At 39.0% G+C, this 26,424-nt stretch overlaps 1 protein-coding gene across 5 annotated transcripts in view; it reads left to right on the top strand.

Annotated features, from left to right (window-relative positions):
* ATP8A2 (ATPase phospholipid transporting 8A2) overlaps positions 1-26,424 on the top strand; it is a 313,460-nt gene that overhangs the window by 88,094 nt on the left and 198,942 nt on the right. For all 5 annotated transcript variants that reach the window (XM_074535255.1, XM_074535256.1, XM_074535257.1 and 2 more), the window contains 2 exons: positions 2,846-2,984; positions 9,152-9,216. In XM_074535255.1, coding sequence (XP_074391356.1) covers positions 2,846-2,984; positions 9,152-9,216 — 204 coding nt within the window. The remainder of the gene's footprint in view (positions 1-2,845; positions 2,985-9,151; positions 9,217-26,424) is intronic.

Raw genomic sequence — 26,424 nt, 5'->3', positions numbered from 1 at the left:
ATAGGGGTATGAACTAAAAAAAGGATGAAAACCTGCATTCCATGCAAATTGCAGAACTCCTAATTTTAGAAGGGGAAAGTAGGTGTTGGAGAACCCATTTGAAATGCTAATCCTACAGTGAACGAAATGTTAAAATGCCAACGCTAGGGGCCAGTGTTTCTCTGAGCTTTGTTGGTCTTGCTGCTTTCAGAAGTGCTGGTAGCTGCTTTCCTCACCTCCACACGTTCATGCTCTTCCCTCTTGCCCCAGGTATTTAATTTTATGTAGTAGTTTCTTTAAAACATATTTCGAACTTCAATATTTTTTAAAATTAATATTGAAATACTGCTTAGGTTCTGGAGCACTGTTGTTTTTTTGAGTTGGTTGGGGCAAATTGTAGAACTATAGAATGGCCTGGTTTGGAGGGAACCATAAAAATCATTGACTTCCAATCCCCATTCTGTGGCTGGGGACACCTTTCACTAGGCCAGGTTTCTAGAGCTCCATCCAACCTGGCCTTGAATGCTTCCAGGGATAGGGCGTCCACAAGGAGGTTGGGACTAGGAAAGGAGCTAACTTTCAGGGGGTAAGATAATGCTCCAGGAAGTCTTTTAGTAAGAGCTGAAGACTGGGTCTTTGTTGTCCAAGTAATGCCTCAAATGGTCTTTTGTGTTTATCGTGTGTCAGTAACAGGTAACAGTGTGGTTATCTCATCCTTGGTTCTGTAGGTTTGGGTAGCTCCTTTTAGCTTTCTGCTTCTTTCACCCTGCTCTCACACTCGTCTGTTTTCACCGAGGTTAAAAATGAACATGGCTTTTGCTGTACTTCAAAATATGTTTTCAAGCTTTAGGTCATTTTTGGTCATCTACTTTCTGCTTTTTTTACAATTTAGGGTCTTGTTTAAGAAAAAAGGAGGAACCTATGAGTGGCTTGTAGAATTGGAATTAGGAGCTATCCACTGTATGCCTTACTGTTAATGTTCGCTGGTCATGCCAAGAAGCAGGCCTTAGAGATAAACTGGCATTTGGCTTAACACAAAATATAATGTATTTCTGCAGACTGGTGTTTTTTCATCTAAGGGCTCAAATGAAACCAAGAGAACTACTTTTTCAGTCTGAGTGCTGAGATTGCTGGATCACAGTAGAGGTGCACATGTGAGGACAAAATTGAACTAACTTCCTTCTGAAGCCATATGCTGGCTCAGAGGGCTTCAGCAGGTGCAGTGGTAGCTCCCCTGCTCAGGTAGCTCAGCCATGCTGATCCCTGTGCTGTCATGTGTAACTTCTTAACAAGTGATTTTGGGGAAAAAAGACCATCTGCAATTGTGCACTTGAATTATGTTTGTAACCCTCAAATGTTGCTAGCATTGAGAGAGCTGATGAGTCATTGAGAGGCTTAGTGATTTGCATGAGTCACTTCTGCCACCTTTGCCAGCTGAATCTCTCATAGCAAAAAGGAAACTCTGTCAAGGCAGGTAACTAATGTCAGCTTACACACTATGTGGAATTCCACTTAGATTCATTCAAGTAGGAGCTGCTTTTAATGCCCTCTCCATGGAATCATGGAAAAGTTTGGGTTGGAAGGGGCCTTTCAAGATCATATCCTTGTACCCCTGCCTCCCAACCATGGATGGGGATGCCTTTCCCTAGATCATGATACTCAAATCTCAATCCAGCCTGGCCTGGACCACTTCCAGGGATGGGTCCACCACTTCAGTGGGCAAACCTGTTCCAGTGGCCCACCACTCCCATCATAAACAAGTCACTTCTTTTTGCCTGGACTAAATACACCCTCTGTCAGTTTAAAACCATCACCCCTTATTCTGCCACTGCTGGCCTTGGTAAACAGTCTTTATTAATTTTTCTTATAAGTCCACTTTTTATATAGAAAGGTCTTTATGGTAAGATCATGCTGAAGGCTCATCATTCCCAGGCTGAGCAACAGCAACTTGTACTCCTGTTCCTTTGTCTTCACTTCTGTTGAATAATTTTAGTCCCTACAAAGACTAGAGAATGCTACGTTTTTCTGTGCAATTTCTAAAATGATATGGTATACCTAAATTTATTATCAATTTGTTTTAAGTTGAGCATCTTTGCATATGTAAAGAATAATTAAAATAATTTTAGAGGTAAAATCTGAGTAGGCTGTACCTTTTGACAAGGTTTATTTCTTAGGTATTTTTTGCCTGTTCGTTTTTTTTTTTTTTTTTTTACTGTAATGTAGCCAAATCTCCTCAAGCAATTGTTTTAGAATTGCCTGGGAATACAGATAACTCTGTAGTATTAAATGCACTGTATGAGATATGTATTTCTGGCAGACATCTGTATGTTGATTAGAGATACTTGGATTGATTAATGTTCATACCACTTGTATTACACAAATGTAATGATTAGATCCATAAATAGTTGCAATAATTTTTGCTTTGAGTGATTGTATCCAGTCTATATGTACATTTTGTAGGCGGAAATTAGTTTAAATGATGTGATGCCAAATTTTTGTTTTGTGAGTTTAAATATATAAACTGACTACTCATCATGTTGCTATGGTGATTAGTGAATGGTCTAGTATACATGTTCATCTATAGGCTAACTTTGGTTTTTATAACTTCAATCAATTATTCTTGAAATGTTGCCATCTTTCTGATTAAAAACACTCTGTTCTATTCTGTACCTCTTGAAATGTGAATTGTATGCAGAGGAAGTAGAATAGCCACCCTACAAACTTATTGTGGTGTATATTGCTTGACAAAGTGCAGTATTAACAGTGAGATGCAACATGCTGTCTTAATTCCTTTTTTGAGTATATGCCAAAGAGAGATTTATCTTAAAAGAATTTGAGGGTTTATTTTCTTTTTTTTTTTCTCCAGGATTTGCTACTTCTTGGAGCTACAGCCATTGAAGACCGCCTGCAAGCAGGTGTTCCAGAAACAATAGCCACACTAATAAAAGCAGAAATTAAGATATGGATTCTGACAGGTGACAAACAGGAAACAGCTCTTAATATAGGTATCCATCATTCTGGTTACTCTGAATTTGTCTGGTGTGTAGCAGGTCATATGTAAGATGTGCTGAGTGTGTTTTTAAATAGAATTGGTCCTGCTGTTATAGAATGGTTCCTTGGCATCAGGGCACAGTGTTGGAGAAGGGATTTTGTAGTGAAGTCTTCACTATTTGTGTCAGGCTATATGTTTTTTTTTTGGGTTTTTTTTGGTGGTTTTTTTTTTTTTTATTATTGTTGTTTTGAGGCAGAAGGGACCCATCTGCTCTTGGTTAAATGCAGTTCTAATTGAATGAATGTATGTAACTCTGCTTTCTGGTGGTAACAGGAGAACTCTACCAGACTAATGTTTCAGAAACGGTTTTAGAGCTGGTTTTTTTCTTTTCTTACTGCCTTCGAATCAAGTTTGGGATACCATGGGAAATACGATAATGCAAAGCATGTATAGTTTACAGTGTCTTCCAAACCGTGTCTGTGAGTGTAGGTGGGTTGTTCAAGCTTAAATAACTGACCCTGCTGTCCCCTTACAGCACATCTATTAGTATACAGTAAGGACTTGGTAAAGGGACATATCCTGATGTAGCCATACCCCTTGTCATGCCACCTCTCCCAAATGTCCCATCTTTGGCAATAGAATGCCATGATGCTCTTGTGTTCTTTTTGATTATTTTTCTCCCTATCACTCATAAATCTGCCCAGAGAGGGGAAGAGATGGAGTTGCAGTCCTGTGATCAGACATCTCACCTAAGAAAGTTCAATGAAAGAGCATTTTAGTTCTCCCAGGAATAGCCTGAAATACACAGAGACCTTTTGTGTGCAGTTCTAAACATTGGTTGCATTATTCATGTAATTAGGGAGTCTTAAAGTCAATATGAACTCAAAAATAATAATATATATAAATGAATAAATAGCTCCTTTAGCAGAAGGCAACATATGCTGTTAGGGTATCACAACTGCATTTACATTTGAAGATCAGTCTGTTTAGATGTGCAGGTGTAGGTTAAAGGGAACTTTAACAACATAGGTTGCTTTCTCAAACTCATTTAGGATTCTCTATCAATGATGCTCTGTAAATGAACTTAAATTATTTTGAGGAAAGTTTTGAGCATTGCCACTTTTTTTTTTGGTCTGGTTTGTCTTGTGTTTTTTTAAACTTCTATTTTGGTTGACTCAGTGAAATTTCATTATGCAATCTACTTGACTGACTAGAATTTTTGTGTGCCTCAAATTAAATTTCATGTATCTTCATATGTTGAAGGTGGTACCAAGAAGTGGAATAACTTGCTGAACTGATACAGCTGTAGTAGAAATACAGTGGATGGCCTAGGTAGAAAACTTGTTTAAAGGGTAGTTATCTGGTTTAAATCACAATTTGCAGGTTTTCCTTACTTTACAAGCAGTAGATAACTTCAGAAGGGAAATGCCATCTTTTGACTAGTTAAAAAAATGTAGCTACACATTTTGATGTAAGTACCTGAATTAAGTTGGTATATTAACCAACAGCAGCTACTTGAACACCAGTAAATAAGCTTATTCTGAAGACTGTGAAAGAGACTAACTTCCAGCTTTCTCTAAAAGTGTTGGTTTGTTTCTTTTATTATAGCAACTTGAGAAGAATAATAATCTCGCTTAAAACTTCTAAGTTATCCCTTAGTTTAAGGTGCAGTTTGGTAGTAAAACTCTAACTTAATTAGCTTTATGGTCAAGTTGGCTTGAAGGTATAAACATGTGGCACTCTTCCAGTTTTTGTGTGTAATCCAATAAAACTGTAATAAACCTTCAACTTAAAACCCAATCCATGTGTGCACTAGATGTTTCAGGTATAAATATGCTATGTGGGGAGCAAAAAGTATTTTCACTTTCTCATTGTGTTTGGAGGGTATGCTTATTGACTCTTGCTTGCTGTATGGAGGTGCATGTGTATTGAGGGATATTTCAGCTCTTGGCAGCTCTGTCAAGGAGCTGGAGTACTTTGTTCTTCCATCTTCCTCTTGATTCTTTGGTGTTCAGAATTTGCATATGTCTTTGTTTCTGGATTGCATTTTTGCTTTCATACTGATCAGTAATTTGAACTCTAGCTCTTGTGGGACTTCCAGGTACAGAAGCATCTTTAAGCATGACCTGCAAACAACTTTAGAGGGCTTAACTGTGTTCTTGCAGCTTCATAATTTTCATCCGTCTGCAGACTCTGGATCATCTTTGCCTTTCAGTGAGACAAAACCTCCTGTAATAGATTTCTATTTGCCATCATCCTTGAGCTCAACAGAACACCAGAACTGCTGTATTTCCAGACAGTAACTTCCCTAGGAAGAGATTTGTTTTCTGGGAATGAGAGTATAGTGTTAACGCAAGTGTGTCCCTCCCGAAACATGAATCAGTCCCTATAGTTAAGCTGAATGGTCTTACCTAGGGCATTGATAGCTGCCTGCAAGCACTGCCTTACAGTTGTTTGGGTTTGAGGTTGAAAATGACCTTTTGAACATGCAGTCCTCATGCTCCCTTGCTGACAGGGACATCATTCATAAATCAGGTTGCTTAAAGCTCCATCCAGCCTGGCCTTGAACGCTTCCAGGGATGGAGCATCCATAACTTCTCAGGGCAGCCTGTTCCAGTCTTGCTACCCCCCATCATAATAAATGTCTTCCTTATGTCCAGTCTAAACCTACCCTCTTCCAGTTTGAAATGGCTGCTCTTGACCTGCCACTACAGGCCTTGGTAAGAAGTCTTTCTCATTCTTTATTGTAATTCTTGCTTGTATATTGAAAGGTCTCTCCAGAACCTTCTTTTCTCCCAGTTAAACAGCCCCAACTCTGAGGCTGCTTTCAGATGAGAGATGTTCAGCCCTCTGATTGCTTTTGTGGCCCTCTTTTGTACTCACTTTAACAGGTTCACATCTATTTTGTGCTGGGGGCCCCAGGGCTGGATATGATATTCCAGGTGGAGTCATTCAACCTTTCATCACTTAGGTGCTTCTCAGTAGGGTTGCTTTCAGTCTGTCCTGATGGATATTTTTGATTGTTGCAGTACTGGTGGAGGACCTTGCACTTGGCCCTGTGGAACTTGATTAGATTCTCACAGGCCTGCTCCTCAAGCAGATCGAAGTCCCTCTGGCTGGCATCACTTCTCTCCACAGTTATTTAGGTGCACTGTTCAGCTTCATGTTCTCTCAAGGCTTGCTGAGGGTGTACTTGATCCCCATCTGTCCCTGGTGTAGACAGCAGAGGACCAGTCTCAGGACTGGCCTGAGGGCCACTGCTCATTACTGGTTTTCGTGTGAGTGTGGAACATTGACTGTAACTCTCTGGATGCAGGCATCCAGCTGGTTCCCTACCCATCTAACAGCACATCCAACAGAACCCTGTCTTTCCAGCTCAGAGATAAGAACACTTCTTGGTGAGCTGTGCTTTGTTTCAGTTCAGGAGACAAGCCATGCCAGCACACTTGCCTGTATCACTATGCAAAGTTTGAAGAGGGCTTTTGTGCCCTTTCTAAACACAGAGGATAATCAGTCTTCCATCAGATGCTGATTTCTGTATGCCTGCAGTATGCATGTGCCTGTGGGCTATGATCTTGAACTCTAGTTCAAGTAGTCTTTCTCCCAGGACACTTACAGGAAAATAAGTCCCAGAAGCACCTGATTCATCTGCTTCATGGACTTTTAGTTGGACTTTTAAATTAAAGAGCTAGATATCAACTTACAGATGTGGGTTGACATTTTATACCTGGCTTTGAACCAGCAGTTGATCTTCTTTTACTCAGAAGCATTGACAAAAATACTTATCCTCAAGTGCATTTTTGCTTCCCATGCTGTTGTTGCCAGTAATAACTATTACATAAACCATTATAAAACTTTAGACATTTCTAGTAATACTTTAAAGTTACTACTTGGACTCCTACAGTTGCCAGCTACTTTGCTAGATTTTAACATCATCTTAGTCCTGAAATTGTACATGATATATAGATCCCCTATAAACTCTTGTTAGGGTTGACTTACATTCTCCTATTCTAGTCTTGATCTTTCTGTTTAATGTGATGGCGATGCAAAATGGTTTCAGTTGCAGGATAAGTTGTTCTAAGTCCCTGGTTTCCAAGATGCACAGCAGAGCAACTGTTTTCCACAGGTTTTTTTGGTTTTTTTTTCTTCCAGCTTGACTTCTAGAATGGCATCTTGCTCATTTTGGAAGAGGTAAAGTGAAGCAGTGAGCAGTGGTTTAGAAATTACAGGTCACTGTTGCAGCTGCTGTTCTAATCAAATGCTACTAGAAAATCCTTTTGAATTAGTTATGCTGAATTTGTAACAGCCTACTGCACAAGACTGCTTTAGCCTAGGGAAAGAACAGCCTTGTTATGGAGCAAAGTACGTAAATTTGTAATATTCTCTTTTTCTCAGTAAAAATAAGGAAGCATTTTTTAGCCTGAAACTAACTTTTGAAAATGGCAAACCAACTTGAGAAAAACGTCAGTGTTTTCCCTGTAACTGTTGGAGGTTTTCTACTACTGTCTAAGATTTGATCACAGGCAGAATCAGAGGCTGTCTGCAAAGCTTTCATGTTGTAGGCTGCACATCGCTAGAATATATTTTATCCTTTTCCCAACAGGTGTGGGTTCAGTGTTGTACTGTATTGTTCTCTGAAGCAGAAATTAAACCTAGGCTTGTTAACATGTATTAGTAAGGTTGCACTTGATATTCCTAGTCTACACAACTGTGAAAATTGAGGAGAAACTGAACTTCTGCAGGTAACCAAACCTGCTGCCTGAGAGTGCCTGGCTATGATACAAGCATGTCTTCCTCAAAGGAAAGGAGAGGGATTTACTTTCTTTACAGAAGTCTCACATGCAGACATGTTAACCCTGGGTTATACCTACAAAACTAGCCCAATTATAAAAACTCTGTAGCCTGAGGAAATGATTTGCATTGCAATTGATGACCCACTATGGCCTTTCTAAGGAGCCAAGAATCCCACAGATGATTTCGTGCCTCAGTTCTTCTCTTGCTGTTGCAAGATATGGAAAGAAGCGCTTCATCTTTTTATGGTGACTGTGGTGTTCAGCTTTTGAATCTGTCAGCCTTGCAGTGGTTCTTCACTGGGACATTACTCTTATAACTGCAATCCCCTCCAGTCTCCATTTAAGAAAAGTAAGAGACTTCCCAAGATCCCATTTTATTTGATAGCAATTTTTTTAATTGCTGTAATTCATTTCTATAAAAAAAAAAATAGAAGTAAAAAATACTTGTATTGAATTTCCTTTTCCCATGTAGCTTAGATGAGCAATAAAAGATGTATGCTTCAAATAAATTAATTCTCTGCTATTTTATGAAGCTGTCACTATGCCAATCCCAAGTGAACTTGCATGAGCTTTTAGGATAACGTAGTGGTGTCACTCTGAATGCAAGTTGGCATTTGTCTCTTGCTGTTAATATGAGCAGAATTAACCTGTTTATTTTGTAAATCATTAAACTCCTATAAAAACAAGAGATTTTCTTCTGTCTTGAGAGTTTTTGTTTTGGATTTTGGTGTGCTGGGAGATGTACAGAATTGCCTTCTGGGTGCTCTTCTTTTTTCATGTCCCAGCCCCACACTAAGAATAATGTAGTCCTGTTAGCTTTTGTCTATAGGAGTCGGTATGGACTCTGTGAGTGTGATTGATCTGTACTTCTTGATGATGAAGCTCAGAACCTTCCATACTGAACACTCAGGAGTAAAAAATGCTCATGTAAGCTTTGTGTGGGCTAAGGAAGCTTAGTAGCATCAACTGAAAACATGTGTGCACTTCCAGTCATCTGGCGTAGATGCAGCCATGCATTCGGATCTGTTCCTGTGATATACTGAAGGCAAACCTGCCTTCTTGTAGACTTGGGAAAAAAAATTGATGTAGGGCTATAGGCTATATTTACTGCATCCAGTTCATACTGTGTTTTCTTTAATTAAAACATCTCAAGTGATTTATTTGAAAATGCAGATAGAGTGCAGCCCATGTTTCTAGTACATCTGTCATCTTGGAGTGTGTCCTATACAGCAAAGTTTGCAGCAGTCTGCCTGATAGGAGTAACTGCTCAAAAAATAAATTGTCATTTGACCTGTAGATGCTTATTTTAAGGTTGAACTTGAACCTTAAATATCCTTCCAAAAAGTAAGTCTTTGTGTTTTGTCTTTTTTTTTTCCCCCTCTTGCAGGGTACTCTTGCAGACTCATTTCGCAGAGTATGTCTCTCATCCTGGTCAACGAAGATTCACTAGATGTAAGTAAGCAAATTCTGATGTAGTTCTTGACAGAGGGAGGTGTTGCTTACAAGATGGAAAGTTTTCAGGCTTTCACAATAAATTTTTCTTGCTTACCCTTAGGGGTAACAAGACAAGCAGTTCATGCTAAAACACAAATGTATTGTGTAAAGTGTACTCCAGAGGTCTTCAGTCACAAACTGTGCAAATCAATCTGAAGTCTCAGAATGAGCAACTTCTTAGGTGCATGGTTTTGATTCTGCTGCAAACTGGAAAAATCTGCAGCATGCCATCAGGAATACAGTTAAATTTAAGGTATAGCTGTAGGAATAGCATCTGAAGAAAACTTGTTTTTGATTTTCTCTAGCTTCAGTATTGCACAGAACAGCTCTAACCACACCTGCATTGTGAGCTTGTCTATATAAAGCAGCTTGTGAGATCTAAAATAAAAAGTGTTCTGCAAATGGTTGCCATGCTTTGCATACATATGCCAAAATTAAATAGCAAAATCCTGTATTTGTACGTGAATCTTCCCAGGAGGTATCTTTTTTTAAATGTTTCCATGTCCATATCAGTATTGGATATCACTTCAATATCTGCTTTCTATTAGAGCTATTTGGAGAACAGATGAAACTATCTGGCAGCATCTGACATTTGCATTTAGACTTGGTAGGTTGCGATTGGGTGGGAGATGCAAACCCTGTGTCTTGAAGTGCTAGAGGAGTTACTGGCTATCTGTAAATCTGGTTGAAGAGGGTATAACTACTGTGCCAAAATTATCACCAGCTAAGTGTTATTTTCCAGTTACCTTGATGTGATTCCAAGAACTTTTTGTGTAGGAAACATTGGTTACAGAATCCAGTTATAAACAGTATTGGAAATTTGTCAGCAAACATAAAAACTAGTGGAAGCTTTCAGAACCTGAACTGGCACCCCCCAGCATGTTTGCCTGTGACACCAAGCTGTGTGTGGTGCAGTCAGTACACTGAAGGGAAGGGATGCCATCCAGAGGGATCTGGACAGGTGTGAGAGGTGGGCCTGTGTGAACTTCATAAAATTCAACAAGGCCAAATGCAAGGTGCTAAACTTGGGTTGGGGCAGTCTCAAGCATAAGTCCAGGCTGGGAGGAGAATGGATTGAGAGCAGCCCTGAGTAAAAAGACGTGTGGCTGTTTGGACAAAAAGCTCCATATGACCCAGCAATGTGCACTCACAGCCCAGAAAGCCAAAGGCATCCTGGGCTGCATCCAAAGCATCACAGCTAGCAGGTTGAGGGAGATGGTTTTCCCCCTCTACCCTGCTCTCATGAGACCTGATCTGGAGTGCTGTGTTCAGCTCTGGGGCTCCCAATGCAAGAAACACGTGGACCTCTTGGAATGAGTCCAGAGGAGAGCCACTAAGTTGACCAGAGGTCTGAAGCACATCTGCTAAGAAGACAGGCTGAGAGATTTGGGGCTGTTCAGCCTGAAGAAGAGAAGGATTTAGAGAGACCTTATAGCACTTTGCAGAGTATCCAATATCCAAAATCCTTGACAGGGGAGCTGGAGAGCGACTGTTTACAAGGGCATATAGTGATAGGACAAAGGGGGAATGGCCTTAAGGTGCAAGAGGGCAGGTTTAGATGAGATGTTAGCAATGAATTCTTTGCTGTGAGGGTGGTGAGACACTGGAACAGGTTGTCCAGAGAGGCTGTGGACTCCCTATCCCTGGAGATGTTCAGGACTGGACTGGATGGGGCTTTAAGCAACCTGGTCAAGTGGAATGTGTCCCTGCCATGGCAGGGGGGTTGAAGTGAGATTATCTCTAAGGTCCATTTCAACTCTTAACTTTTCTATGGTTCTATGGAAGAAAAAGAAAAAAAGGAAATGGAGAACCATGGCATGTCAGATGAGAAAAGAATCCCCGTATGTAGTTGCTGGCCTTTCAAGTGAAGAAAATGTTATCACATGATACCTCATGAATATTGAAGGAGGTGATACTTTAGCTCAGATAATCTGTATTTTTTCTAAAGAATAATACAAACTTGTGGAGCTTCTGAACAGGTACATCAGAAATGCTTTGTATTAATCTTGCGTTCTGTCTAAACTAAGTCTATGGGTTTTCTCTAAAATACTCTTACTGCCATTTTTAATGTAGACTTGGATTTTATAGATGTTTGAATACAAAACCTATGTTTTGTTAATAATTACCTCTAGTTGTTTCATTCTAAGGTGTCTTTAAGTACTTTTATTGCCAATTTTTCAGTGTGGGATCTCCACAGTAATATTTGTGTTACACGTCTAACAGAAATTTTGACTTCTGTTGAACTGAGCCTAAAATTGAAGGTTCTCACACTGAAATTCTGTAGCATTATATTTAATATATTCCACCTTTGAAATCTATTAATACTGAAAATGACTTTTTACAAGATCCAAGTTGAGCTTAGAGCTTTTAAATATTGATACACTTACCCCTTTGTGCAGTCCCTGTGTGACTTTTCCCTCCCACTTCTGCTCCTTGGCATGCAGCAGTAGGTGAGATGTGATCGAACAACTGTCTTTGCTTGGTTTTGAGAGATAAGTTTTTTTCTAAATCATGTGCTTGAAGGGAAAAATCAATCATTTCTGTTCTCTTCAGGGAACTCCTGGGAATAGAAAAGACTAATCCCTAGCTTGATTCAGCTGAATTCTTGAAACTTAGCATAATAACCTGCAAATGTCTATCCCTTATAGACTTTACCACATGCATACATATACTCACTTGCTTTTTCTTTTCCTAATAAAGCTTTTTGAAATGAGAATATTTTGAGCATGAGATTTACTTTGAGTGTAATTCTTGGACTCAGTTTCTGTTTAATTAAATTGGAACAACAGAAAGTCTTATTGTGCAGCTCTTAACCTGAAAAATTTTCTTTCATTGGCATCTTGGAGAATTTTGAGTTGTGGGAGCAGTAAATAGGGTACCTGAAGAAGGGAAGTTGGATGACCAGAGGGCCCTGGCTGAAAAACATGTAATGAGAGAGTGGGTACTACAGCCAAGGAATGTTATGTGTGTTCCTACCCATAAATCCTGTAAAAAGAAAAGCTGGGAATTGTATCAGTTGTTTATCACATGGGATTGTATTTAACAGTAGTGGAGGGACAACATTGGAGGGAACCAGTTCTGAAGCTGTGGGTAGTACTTTGCTGTAAAGCAATCCTGTTGATGTAAAGGGAGCTGTGACTGTGTTCTACAGAACTTATATGCCAAGAGTGACAGTCCTGGGTAATACACAGATGTGTGAGTAAAAGCAAATGGATATTCCTGTGTAAGAACCCTCAATGCTCGTGTGTCTTGATAAGATATGCCTGAAAGTGTAAGCAGAAACTGGCCCTCCTTGCTTTTCCACTTGTTCAGGTATACCTTTTGCATGATTCCCTGTTGGGATGTACCTGTTTGTGCCACCATGGTGTTTGCAGTATTCTTAAAAACAAACATAGTTTCACAGTGGAATTTGTCATCTGTTGTCAATGTCTAGACTTCCCAAGTAGCCTTAGTATCCGCAGGGAAGCTTTACATACAGTCATGTTTTATATTCTGGCAGTGAAGAGTGAGGACCTGGAAAACTTGCTTATGTTGTTGTTAGTTTATTTTAGCTATTCTGTAGAGTAATATTACTGTCAAGGTTTTAGAAGGATCTGTTAACCTTGAGAATATTAAATTTATCCAATGACTTTCATGATCTTTGTTCTTAATTGGCACATTTCCTTCTCACACTTCTTAAGAGTTAAAAAAATTAAGGAGATCTTTGACAGACATCATTATCCATTGTATTTAAATACTGATGCACCTGTAGATCTGATGTTATCTGGGAATCATGGATCTCCTAAGAAGTAAAGGTCTGACCTGGTGATTTGACTTAGCCATATGCTAGAAATAGCAGGTTTTGTTGGGTTATTGTCTAAAACTTTTTCTAGTAACCATTGAGAACTCAGACTGTGTAAGGGAGAGCAACATGAGTAGAAGGCCATTAAAAATAAATTCTTTGTCAGCACATTTGTATTTGAGCAAAGAGTATTGTTCCAGTAGTATCCTCTGTATTAGACTTCTCAGAAAGATTTGCATGCATTATGACTTACACAGGAAGAGTTATCTCCACCTACAGAATTTCTACAGTGTATGCACCATGTGAATTTTTAATGTAAATTTATGTTTCAATCTCTCAAGCACAATTACAAATTTTGAAGGTGTTGCTTTTTGGGATTCTGATTCTCTTGCAGAAGAAGGAATGTCTATGCCTTGTCAGTGATGTCATGCTGATTACTCCCAAAGAATGGGCCTAAAGATACTGTCAGCTTTTCAGACTAAAACAAAAGTTACCTAAAACTCCAGATGCTCCAAAGCATTGGTATCGTGTATGCTTCAGCTGTACTAAAAAATAATAAGGTACGCAGGTACTGCTGGGAAGACAAGAACAAGCCAGGTACTGCTAATGCAATGTAGGTGCTTTGATGGTTAGATCTTGTGTGTTGCACTAGAGAGGAGGCTGGGGCTTTTTTCTCCCCTGCTATCATCTGCCCAGTGCATTCAGACAAAGTTAATATTCTGGAAAACTGGTCAATGTGAGCAAACTCAGTTTGAGCCAGGGATCAGCTCCCTTCAGAGGGGCATCTGCAGCAGTTCTCTAGTGCCTTGTGGCTCGTAAGTTACTCCAGTCTCCACTCAGCCTGGAATTGTAATCAGCTCTTCTGTCTACCACTGCAGATTTGCCAAGGAACTAATTAAGAAAACTAGGGAAAGAATACATTTTCTATTGTACAAAGCTTTTACTATTGCTCAAATTTCTGTTTTTCTTAGTCTGAAATACTCATGGAGCTAATAAGTAGTTACATAAGGAACAGAGTCTAGTAATCAGATAAGTCTTCAAAACTGTTAGGTAGAAGGGTTTTAGTGGGTTTTTTTTTGTTTGTTTTTGAGGAACAAATAGGATCTTTCATAACTCCAGGTATTTGCTAATCTGCATAGAAAGTTAATTGTATGGATGTGGAAAATATACAGCTCTTTGTGTGAAAAGCTGCTTTGATTTGTGTGTACTATGTAGAATTATGAATGAATGTACGTGTTACCTAGACCTGTAGGTTTAAGTACACACAGGACTGTGTAACTTAAGTATTAGATTACCACTTTTTCAGGAAATAATACTAATAGGTTTGAGCTGTGAGTGGTGAATGAGTTGGGCTGGTGTTTTTGTTTCATCCTGCTTTTCACTTTTCAGAATTCATTAATGGCTGTACTCGCTTATCTGTGCCTCTCTTTTTTCTGTTAGTGTTTTCTGGCACTGTGGTAGTTGGTTTAGATGAAGTGGGGGTACTTGGACCTGAAGGAATGCAAGGACTCTTAGGAGTGCTAAGTTAGAGTTACTAAATAACTCTTCTTTCTGTAAGTGGAAACTGGGATGGGAAGGCTGGGGAATGCTTTTAAAAAACACAAGCACACTGTTTTCAAAGTTACTTTTGCTTTCATATTTTAAGTTGTAGTAGTGGTCATTTCTGACAAGAGCTGATTTTAGGCAGCTGGTATTTAGCAGATGTGGGCTAATGCCTTGGCTGTGCTATAGGACAGAATAGATCATATTATGTACAAATAGAAAGGAAGAGCATGTTCCCTGAATTCCAGCTAAAATTTGCTGTCTCCTTTGTAAGAGTTCTCATATGTTAGAGGAAAATGACTGGAAACAAACACTGTTTCTCTTAAAATCGCTAATGATCTTCACATATGTGAAGGCTTATATCAAGAGATGATCACAGAGAATTATCCAGATCTGTTTTCTGCTGCATGTGTAACAATAGAAGCATGGCTTCAGATGGATGGTGAGGGAAGTATCTGTTGGCTTTGAAGATGGGATTCTCTGCAGCATACTGATGTGCTTATTTCTGTCAAGCACAAGAGACCATGGAAACATAAGGATGTGTAATCAAGTGTTAAACTTTTTTTTTTTTAATGAGATGCTGCCCATGAAATGTGGGTTTTTCTGATATTAAAGCATGATGGTGTGTTTTTAGGGGAAAAAGATGAAGCTGGTGTCTGATGTATAGATGAGTTATGGATACTAATCCTCTTGATTGATTGGGGTTAATACTGCACATCTGTAGAAAGAATTCAGATTTGTCTTTTGTATTGAAGAGCGAGAACTAAATAGTCCTTTCTTCTTCAAGATACTTTCCTATCTGATCTTATGCTTTCGTTGGAGGGGTTCCTTGCTCATGCAAGTTTGTCTGGGGGTTTTAAGAATAAGCAGTCTTCCTTTCTTGGTGTGTAGCCAGCCTAAAGCAATAGGATTTATTCATATGCAGTGTTAACCTAATGAAGATAGTAGAGAACTAACTTTTTCAGGGTGACAGGGTATATCATGATCATGTATTTGGAAAACAGAGAGATACAGGTATCTGTGATCTTACTTCTGTGGTTCCCATAATACTGACTTACAATACTTTGTTAAACAATTTTTTAAAGATGCTTTCCTTTTTCATAATAATTAGAGAATCATTCTTGCAACTGGAGCTTGATTGCTCCAAGCCTTCTCATCAGTCACATATAGGAATACATTTCCTTCACAGGGGAATTAAGGAGAAAAAAGATGTTTTACATCTGGTTGAAGCTAGAAAACATCCCACAGAATTTCTCTGAGTTGATTGGTCTGACAGAAACTAGAATTAAGCAGTTCTGCAGCTGTATGAATTTAATACCTGACTAAGTATGTGTTCCTGCTGCTTTTTAACCTTCTGCTTAGAGTAGAACCAATCAGAGGAATCTTGTGGCAATCTCTAAGCTTCTTATGCAACTTTTCCACAGTGTTGTAAGCCTTTTTTTTAATGGGAGAATGTGTCAAAGTGCATTTTCTCACTATCTCTGGTTGTTGAACTGACATAGTGATGTTAGAGGATTAGTGTTGCTCTTTCATATTTACTAAGCATTTCTAATTACTTAAGATGTGTAGAGGTTAAGCTAATGTTTGCAATATCTCCTCTCCATGTGTTCAAGACAAAACTGATTTGGATATCTTGAATTATCAGCTAATTCCCAAATCCTGAGTTATTATAACCAATGTTCTAACTGGGCCTGAAAATCATAGTGCTGAAGTGCTAGAATATAATGGTTTCTTGGAGAGCTTTGGAAATGAATGTCAGTCTGAGCTGAGGTGATTCAGATGTCCTCCTGAAGCTTCCATCATGCTGAGTTTTGGTGGTATCTATGTAAGCTGCTTGTGTGCTGCAGATTTTCAAGCTAGCCACAGTGAATCTTCCCTTTGGTTTGAAAGATTGAGGAATTTGGTGTCTGTTACTAATTCAAATTCTTGTAGCTAGAGTACAGAATTCAATGAAACAAGAAGATTCAGCTATTTGTAGGAAGACAAGGTATCAAATTCTGTGGTATAACCTGGCTCCATTACTTGGCTAATGGTGACTGAAGTTGTCTGGCTCCGAGAATTCTGTGTCCTTGGGGTGTGGGGGCGAAGGTCAGCAGAGTGTGTGCTGTGTGCTTTTGAATATGGAGTTTAGTAGAACTCTGGGAAAATGTGGGTGAATAAAGACAATTAATGGTTAAGGGTCTTTGTAAGATCTAGGCTGGTACAGTAATATTTGTCTGGATTATAGAATTAATATTTCACAACTTACCTGCAAATAGCGTAAGGAAAGGGGGGATGGGTTCACAGCTTAACTGGGTGACTTTTTTGAAAACTTGTGCTTTCTTTTCAAGTTATTAAAACTTAATTTGTCTGTCTATAGTAGTTTTAATATTGTCAGGTTCTCAAGGGATTTCTAGTTTTGTCCAGGGTTTGACAGACAAAATCTGCAGTTCAATAGATGGAGTTAATAGGTTTAGTAAATATTAATAAAAGAAATCTATTGTATAACTAAATCTTTAGGGAAATTACTGTGGTGGTTTAATTTTAAAAAAGAAACCTAATCTTGGGGATTTTGTGGAGTTTTCTTACTACAATTACTTTTAGTAATTGAAGTGGGTATCATATTTATTAGATAAACTTTAATAAAAACTTCAGATGTATTGAGTAAACTGATAGGAAACTAAGTGTGTTTTAAAAAAACTCAAGGAAAAAGAGGTCTTTGAAAAGTTACTGTTCACTTCAGGGAATGGTGTTTGTTTGACTAGAAAAGAGAAGCTTGCCTAGGGCTTTCTTTATATTTTTATCTTTAAAGAAATCAAGTAAAAATGCCGGAAGCTGTCATGATGAAAGCAAATTGGGTCTTGTGTCCAGCTTCTCAGTTGAGTGGATACCAATATCTTTGCTGGGCAAGAGTTAATGCCACAAAAGTAGGATTTGTTTCCAGTTCTTTCTAGAACTAGAAGCAGCAAGACGCGAGCAGTGCAGCAGCAGAAGTACTCTTGCTTCCTGAGCTGCCTGTGAATGTCTAGGAAATGTGTGCACTGGCTGTATATGAGAATAGAATGTTTAAGTTGCAAGGACTAGGATCAGCCAAATTAAATCTTTGTCGATTTTAATGTAGAGATGAATTTTAAATGATACATATCTGAAATGGCATTTTTCAGCCCTAGTTCATAATGCATTATAGAGAATTTCAAGTCAAACAAAACCAACCTGTCTATGTACAGGCTACCCTGCGGCCTCTAGATGCATTTTGCCATCATTTGCAATTGCATTTACAATCATTTCTAACAGTAGCAATTGCCAACAAACACATGTCAATTTTAATGTTTCGTTGCTTTTAAATCTGCAAGGGATAAGCAAACTTCCTACTAGGGGAAGGGATAAAATGGGTTACCTGTGGGAGTCTGGAAAAGTATAGAGTAACTGGAGGAAGCTTTGCTTTCCTCTGTGGTTCACTGCTTGATATTAGCAATTTTGTTGAAACCTATAATGCAGGTAGACAGAGTATTTTTGAGAAGTCGAGTAAGGACACTGGAGAAATCCAGAGTGATGGTTTTGGAGGGAGAGAAAGCAGCAGGTTGTTTAGCTTGTTGGGTAGGATTTTTTTGTATGAGGAAAGTATGTGAAGCTTCTTAAGAAATGGAAATTATTTAGCTACTTGAGATTACAAATAAAGTAGATGTTGTGGTAGATCATTTGACTCGAGCTTGTCCAGCATCCAGAAGCCACATGAACCTTCAGTAAGGAAATCTGCAAACCAGAGAGATAATTCTTGCAGAAGGTGTTAGAAAATATGTTTGCCAAGAAGGAGTTGTTGCTATTTAACAATATACTGGGAGCTAAGGTGCTGTGTTGAAGCAAATAAAAAGTTGTTGCTGTAGATGTTGTACAGGAATGTAGTAGAGTTACCTCCCATGAGCATAAATCTTCAATATAACTTCTTGTGGTGGTCACCTGGAAGAAATTCTCAAATGAAATATTATTTGAAACATTATGATAGTCATGTAGAACCAAGCATGCTTCTAGCACATGTTCTAATTTTGTAGGAGACAAAACACTCCTACTTAGACTGCCTTTATATCTGCACTTGGAATTAGTTACCTTGACTATCCACTGACTTAACTGCTGTGCATTCTCTTAATCAGTGAACATAAAGTCCTGGAGTGCCTCTAGTTTTCATCACAGAAGCCTGTGCTAAATCGCCTGGTTTCTTAGTTGGGTTTTGGGTTTTGACTATTAATTTTCACACTGTCATAACTGCTGTCAGACTTTTTCAGTTTTGGTTGTTTGTTTGTTTTTTTTCTTTCTTTAATGTAGCGAAGCTTGTCACAGAAGCCTGATGTTAATATGAAGTACAGTAAACTGCATATTTTAAGAACTAAACAGGCTAAATAATGTGGACTAAAATAGCAAGAATAATGTTTGGTATGGGGTTTTGTCAGTTTTTTTGTTTGGTTGGTAGTTTGTGGGTGTGGTGTTTTTTTATTCTAATAAGACATTGAATGCAGTCTGCTGTAAAAATGGCCGGTGTGGTTTTAGGGCCATGTCTGCTGCCTCGTATTGCAATTTCAGTAGTCTTGAATTTGGGTTCATATGTGCAGTTGGTTGGTTACAGTATTCTTTTCCATTAAGCATTTTAGGAACATATCTTGCTTTATGAGCAAAGGTTAACTAGGGCCTGAAGGAAGCTCGAAACAGCAAAGTACAGATGTGTTTGTAGCAAAGAAGACTACTGGCCAAGCCCAGGATAATTACTGCTACATATTATTTAAAGAGATACCCTTTGTGTTCAACTCTCCTAGTGTCTTCCAAAAGATGGTGTTCTGCCCTGATTTCAATGTCCAAAGTCATTGTGGCTAAATCCCTATTTCCCATGTGGAATTTCAGTTCACATAGTCAGAAAGGCAGCCTGTGGGATATAAGAATGAATATTTTGGTCTGGGAGTTGTGAATATTGTTACGTTACTGTATGTTTCTCTGCAATGGGATTGGAGCTCTGAAAAATCTTTGTGGTGCTGACTTTTGAAATAGTGGGGTTTTTTTTAGTAGGTGAACATGATCATCTTGTCAGCTAAGGGAATAAGCTTTGGGAGGAATGCAGCATCTGGCTACTTGAGAGGCTGGAATAAATGGTGCTCAGCATCTCAGTTTCAGGGGTCTTGTATACAGTCTGAAAAACTACTCATTTTTGGTATTTCTGATTCTTGTTAGAATTCATTGCCCCAAGTAAAACATTTGTTGCCGTGGTTGGGAGAAGACTTTTATGGATTTTTTTTTTAAATCTAAAGTACTAAATTGCCAAAACCAGTTTTTACATGACTTCAAGATTATATAACATTAATACTGTTTCAGTGAGTAATTCTTTGTTTGGGAGCTCTCCTATAGATTACATACAATATTGGAACTTGAAGATTATCAAAACAGTTATATGAAGTTGTCCTTCATGTCCGCTATCAGTACAGCTCTTAGAGAATGCCCTTGGATGTAACTCATCAGTCACTGAACCAAGCAAATACATCTCACCTCCAGTCCTCTCAAAAGCACTACCTGGGATTGTTGTCTCCTGCGTAGCTTTGAAAGTATGAAGACACTGAACTATCCACGGAACACATGTAACCTTTCAGGTTTGCAGTGTGTCTGGAATTTCAGTTCTGGCTGAACTATGACTGGTGAAGAAACTGCCTTAAACTTGTGATGGCCAGGGCAAGAAGCCTTTTAATGTCACCTCAGGTAGTATTAAATAGGTCTGTGTTTAGCAAAGGCCATTTTTCTATTCCTGTGCAACTTGGAAGTGCTTTAAATGATCAAGAATTTTTTTCCCAAATAATCTTAGCTAAGAAAATTACTAGGGAACAGCTGAGTGGAGGCTTTTGCTTCCTTTGATCTTCAAGGAGGCCAGTGGCAAAGCTGCCCTTGTTCATGCTTGTTTCCTTTTCCACCACTGCCTAAGAGTGATGTAAGGCCAGAGCATGACCAAGCAGTGTCTTTCTGAAGCTGCTGTCAGGAGATGTGTATTTGTTCATGTACATCACCCTTCCCTAAGGGTATAGTCTGTGCTGAGAAGGTAATGCTATTTAAGAGAGAAAAATAGCCTAAATAATCTTGGGCTGTTGGCTGATATTTAGAAAGATCTTGATGCCATGTACCGCCATCTCTTATAAACCCTTTGCTTTTCATGTTTTATCATGTTTTCATGTTTCCAAGTTATCATGTTGTAGTCACGCTTTTAAAACCCTCTAGATAGGCTTCAGGCTCTTTAGGAGCCTCCAGCCATTCCATTTTATCATTCAGCCTAGTTGAAGCTGTGGTGTAGGAGCGAACCTTTTTTGTAAGATAGGCACAGCAATTAATTTGGCTTTAGAACTGAAGTAAAATTCAGCATGAAAAGTGACAGTTGTATGGCAACTTCTGGACTGCCTGTGGGGAGGTGGTCCACAGACCCAGGCCCCACTATTCCGGACACTTGGGGAGGTGAAGGGCGGCTGTACCCTCCTGCTGGCTCTTTGTGTGTCTTTGTGTGGCAGAGGATGGGCTGGAGGAGCTGACTGCCCTGTGCCCTGTTTCAAGGGTGGAATTGAGGGCAGGAGGAAGAATTTGGGTCTATGTCACATCTAGTTTGTCATTGCTCACATATCTGCTGCCAGTTAAGTTTAAAATTAATTGTTCAAAGAAAGCTTGTTTATATTTGCTTTTTCAGACCTTTTTATTTTTCATATAACTGTAGAATGGTGTGAGTTGGAAGGGACCTTAAAGATCTAGTTTCAACTGCTTCTGCCATGGGCCAGGGTTCCATTCCCTAGATCAGGTTGCTCAGGACCCCATCCAACCTGGCCTTTATTGAACATTTCTGGGGATGTGGTTTCCACAAGCTCTCTGGACAGCCATTTTTGTCTTTTTGTCACTGTAAGCTGCTGTGCTCAAATTTCAGGACAGAAGGATTGTGTTTCTTTTGGTATTTTGAAGGTAAATAGCATTGAGCATGAATTGATCTTGGTAGAGTTCTATTAGCAAATATATTCTTTTGACTTTCTCTGATAAAAGTGTTCAAGCTGGACAATCTTGTGGCATTTACCTGATGTTATTGTTATGAAGTACTAATTTTGTAATCAAAGTGCAGCAGAAGAGTTTACATTGTGACAAATCTTATTTGAGCAAAACTACTAAGTAGGTTGAACAGGCTGGCAGACATAAAACCATTTTCATAGTTCTGTCATGGTTTTCTCATTTCATGATCTAATGCTTTGTAGATGGGTCTTGTATCAGCTGAACAAATACATAGATGTCTGGATTGCTGGTATTCTGATACTATAATACTAAATTCTTTAATTTTCATAATTTATGTGTGGCGCTTTGGATAGCTCTTCTGTAACTTTTCTTCAGTTGTTAAATGAGAGTTATTTGATCCTACAGATCTAGAAGTGTTCAGATAGTGAAGATCTCTGTGATCTAGCTTGAATGTTTCGTAGCATCTTGCTTGTGTAACTCAGTAGTGTTTCTCCCTTTCCTGTATATACATACCTGTATTTTAGCACTGTAGTTTATGGGTTTAGAAACATGTAGTCTAAGGTTAGCACTTTTAGTCCTGCTACTGTCCTCTGCTTGGATGCAGAGTTATAGAGCTCTTACTTTTAGTTTTGGGGCACAAGGGAAAAATCCAGTTTCCCTGTATCCTTGCTTTTCCAGCTTTTTGATCTCTGCTGCTTCTTCTGGCAGTCTGTGTTTCCCAGGTGTGGGAGTGTCCATGTCCTTCAGGGCACATGTAGTGTTTTCATATCCTTTATCTGTCCTGATGGGGCAATTTAGGTGCTGTCTTAAACAGAAGCTTTAAAACTTTACGTTTAAACTTCAGGTTTTGTCTTAAACAGAAGACAGGTTTGAGCACCCCTTTCCAGTAGCTTGCCAAAGGGGCTGACCCAAGCAGGAGAATGCTGCCTTGCTTTCTGCTTCATTAGAAGTCCTGAGAGGGCGCAGATGGGACTGAAGCCAGCAATGAAGTGTCCAGGGTGGACTGTTGCACCCTGCCCACCATTGAGCAGCTGCCAAAGGGCAGGAAGCCTGACCTAACTCTTTAAGGAGTCAAAGTGATCCCAGTTGGATGGACACAATCTATGAATGTACTTGTTCTTTGTTTTTGAGAGGCTGTTGGGGAATAGGTAAGGTCATGGGAGTACAGCTTGTATCAGATCCTTCTGGAAACCCCCTTTGTGTGTTGTTTTATTGCCTAGTCAGCCCTGGGTAAAAGGGAAAAATACATATTCCAAGGAGTATGAGTAACTTCTGATGCTTGTCATGCTGTCAGGGTAGAAGTAAAATCTCAAAGGGTATTTCAGGAACTGCGAGTTCTCTCATATTTCTGCTCAATACGTGCATTGTTACTAAATCAAAACCAGGGCTTTAAGCAAACAACATGGGCTAAAAGCAATCTGCTTCTTAAAAGTCACTTTTATTACGAAGCCTGCTTGTCCTAGTCAGTGGCTCTGGAACTTCCTTGAGAAACAGATTTGATAGTATACAAGCACTTGAAAAGAAGACTAATGTGACAGGTTGGGTTGTTGTATGTTGAGACTGTCTTGAGTAGCTTAGAGTTTGCTGTTTGGCTTAATTCTCAAAGCAGTTTCCTTTTACTGAAGTGTGGGAATAACTTTGGCTATGAACTCTGACAGCAGTATGGCCTCTGTTACTTACACCACCATTCCACTGAGCTATTAACTGCACAGATGCTAACAGCAGTTGGGGTATTTTTTTAAAGGGGGATTTTGGAGAGGAAATTAAGAGTGGAAGACTACAAATAATTGAAGCTATAGCTTTCTCTAGCCCCATTTAAGTTTTATTAGTCTTTAGAGAGAGAAATTCTGTCCTTCCAGCTTTATTTTGATGTCTTACAAATTGATGTTACCTTACATCAAAGGGAAAAACCAAAATTTTCTCGTTTCCAGACTACACATGTAATGTGACTTGAAAATATAAAATAATTTTGTCATAGTAAACAGTGGTTTTGACACATACATGTGTCTGTGCTGGAAAGGTAACTGCATAATGAGAAAATCATCTTGAGTCAGTCCTGTTTTGTACAAATCAAACTACTCAATATTATGCAGTCCTTATGTGTAGCATTCGTCTGGAGGACAGATGAGCTCTGTCATCTCATCTGTATTTCATTGTGACTAATATTCAGTCTTTTATCCATTAATAAGCATGGATTCCTTACTTGCTAGCAGTGATAGAACTCCTTTACTGTAGTCCTGGCTGCATTGGGGGCTGTTCTTTGTCTCAGCAAAGTTCTGATCTCACTGAGTCAGGATGGCTGAATTTTATTTATATCAACCAAAGTGGTCAATAATAATAATAATATTCGTGATTATTTATAATTTATGCTTTGTGTATATAAAGAAAACCCATACATAGATCGAGGTATAAATATATGAAAAAGCCAATATCTGTAGCAGAGATCTGAATCTTTAAAACATTCTACCTGAAGGCTTAGGGTGACCTAATTGCCTTCCTGTACCTGAAGGGAGGAGCCTGCAAGAAAGTGGGAGAGGGACTTTTTACAGGAATATAGTGACAGGACAAAGGGAAATGGCTTCAAACTGTAAAACAGTAGGTTTAGATTGCATGTTAAGAAAAAATTCCTTACTCTGAGGGGAGTGAGACACTCAAGCAGGTTGCCTGGAGAAGTTGCAGGTGCCCCACGCCTGGAAGTGTTCAAAGCCAGGCTGGATGGAGCTTTGTGCACCCTAGTCTAGGGATGGAGTTGGAACTAGATGATCTTAAAGGTCCTTCCAACTCAAAACATCCTGTGATTTCATATAAGGAGAAAATGCCCTCTTTTTTGGGGGCAGTGGGGAGTAAATTATAGACTGACTTGTATGTCCGCATACCAGTGTTATTTTCTTGGCTGAATTCTCTTCAGCTGTTTGGGGGCATTGATGTGTACTGACAGCTTAAAACAGAGCTACACAGAAACTTGTGGTTCAGACAGTGTAACAGAGAATCCTGTATCTTCATGATCTAAAGCAGAAAGTTGTGGGGTCTCCTTGATCTGAAGGCTTACCCATCAGGTTGAGAAGTGGGCTATTACTTCTGAGAAATTACTTGGCAAGAATCAGTAACTTCCTGAAGGAGTGTCTTCAAGAGTGGGCTTCTGTCTGTTTGCTTCCAGGAAAAGTTGGATTATGTTCCAAAGAGAAAAAGTAGAAGGAAATAAAAAGTCCATTCTTTTGAATGAATTTAATAAAGCTAAAATACCATAATATAATGACTAAATCATTCTAGCTTACTAGCAAAACTAACAGGCTGCTTCCTCTTGGCAGAGCACAGTTGGTTTTAGTAATCACACAGATGTTTTAGTGTCCAGAACAAGACATAAACTTTCTTAATGTGCACCGTAAACTGTTCTGTGATCAAATATCTACTATATATTGAAAGCAATAGAAAGAGTCACCTACGTAAAGCAGTTCTGGAGTAAATGAAAATAGTGTAATAAGCCTAATGCTTTTCTGAGTATGAAGAGAGCAGGGTTGGGGCTATAATGTTTGAAATATTTGGTTGACCCAGGATACACATGCTTCTTGCTAAAATATTAAAAAATGTCAAACTGAACAAATGCAGTATTGTCTTCCATAGCATTTGAAGAACCTTTGATGAATTGCCCTTTTGACTGCAGTTGTTTCTACAATTGTTTCTTATGCTGCCAGCTTTGCCCTCGTGAAACTGAAAGGAGGATTGCAAAAGACTCATGGCTTTCAAGATGGTGCCATTGGCAACAATGTTGCACTGGATAACTACTTAGGATGCCAGTTCTTTTGTCTGAGAATGCTGGGACTTTGTCACTTCTCTTGATTTTTTCTTTAATTAATCTGTATTTTAGTCAAGATTACAGTAAGGAGATTTTTACGATGCCACTGTTATAATCAGCATTTCTCTCTTTAATGTGAGGAAAAAGTAATGCTGCAAACGACTTCAGGTTTTAGTTCAGAAGGCTAAGATACAAGGATCACCACTTCTGGCAGCATGTAGTGCCATGTTATTTAATCTGCAGGGTGGGAGATGACTGGTTAGTGAAGTCTTGAACAAATCGATTTTACTTCTTAATTTGGCAGAAGCCTTTCTTTGCTCCTAATTCTTCGCTCCTTCTCCCCCTACCCCAAAGCCTCTCCAGCTCTGGGGTTGCAGGGGAGACTTCATATATGTTCCATGTTAAAGATGCTGCTTTTCTTCACTGAGAGCCTGAAGTTTAGTGTGCATGCTGTGTTAAGTTTTCTTGAGTACTTCGCCATGTGCTTTTTGAATAGTCAGCTCTTTGATGCTCTTCCTTGCCATGATCTTGAACTCATCTGGCAGATACTGGAAGTACCTGCAGCCCTTTTCACAGCATGTGTGTTTGAGATGGTATATCTGACACTCCTGGAGATAATTTTTCTGTGATCAGATGAAGTTTGGGAAAAGCTCAGTTTCTTTTTTTTTTTTTTAACTATGTAGAACATGCTTGGAGATAAATGTGCAGATGACAGGACAGATGTTCCTTCAGGGTATATTTTCTTTTTTCCTATTTAACTAAGTTTCTTGGTTCCTGCATAAAAGTTTGTTGCAGAACTGGAAACATCTTTGAATCATTCTCCACAGCACTTGCTACAGCTCTTGATGGGCAAATTCATTGTGGCTTTCAGCTGCCCCTGGATAGAAAAATTCTGGTATGATCTATTTATCTTATATCTGAATGCAAGATCTGGTCTGAATATGTGATTAGCTGAGACTTGCTATGCAGATTAAGGACTCTTTGTATTGAGACATTTTAAATTACTTGGCCAACTGAAGGAATTTCAGGTTGAAGTTAAATTCAAAGCTATGAAAATGATTTG

Source organism: Zonotrichia albicollis, chromosome 2 (genome assembly GCF_047830755.1).
Source record: "Zonotrichia albicollis isolate bZonAlb1 chromosome 2, bZonAlb1.hap1, whole genome shotgun sequence".
Lineage (NCBI taxonomy): Eukaryota > Metazoa > Chordata > Aves > Passeriformes > Passerellidae > Zonotrichia > Zonotrichia albicollis.
Note: the sequence above shows the minus strand (reverse complement) of the source record. Positions and strands in the feature narration are given on the sequence as shown.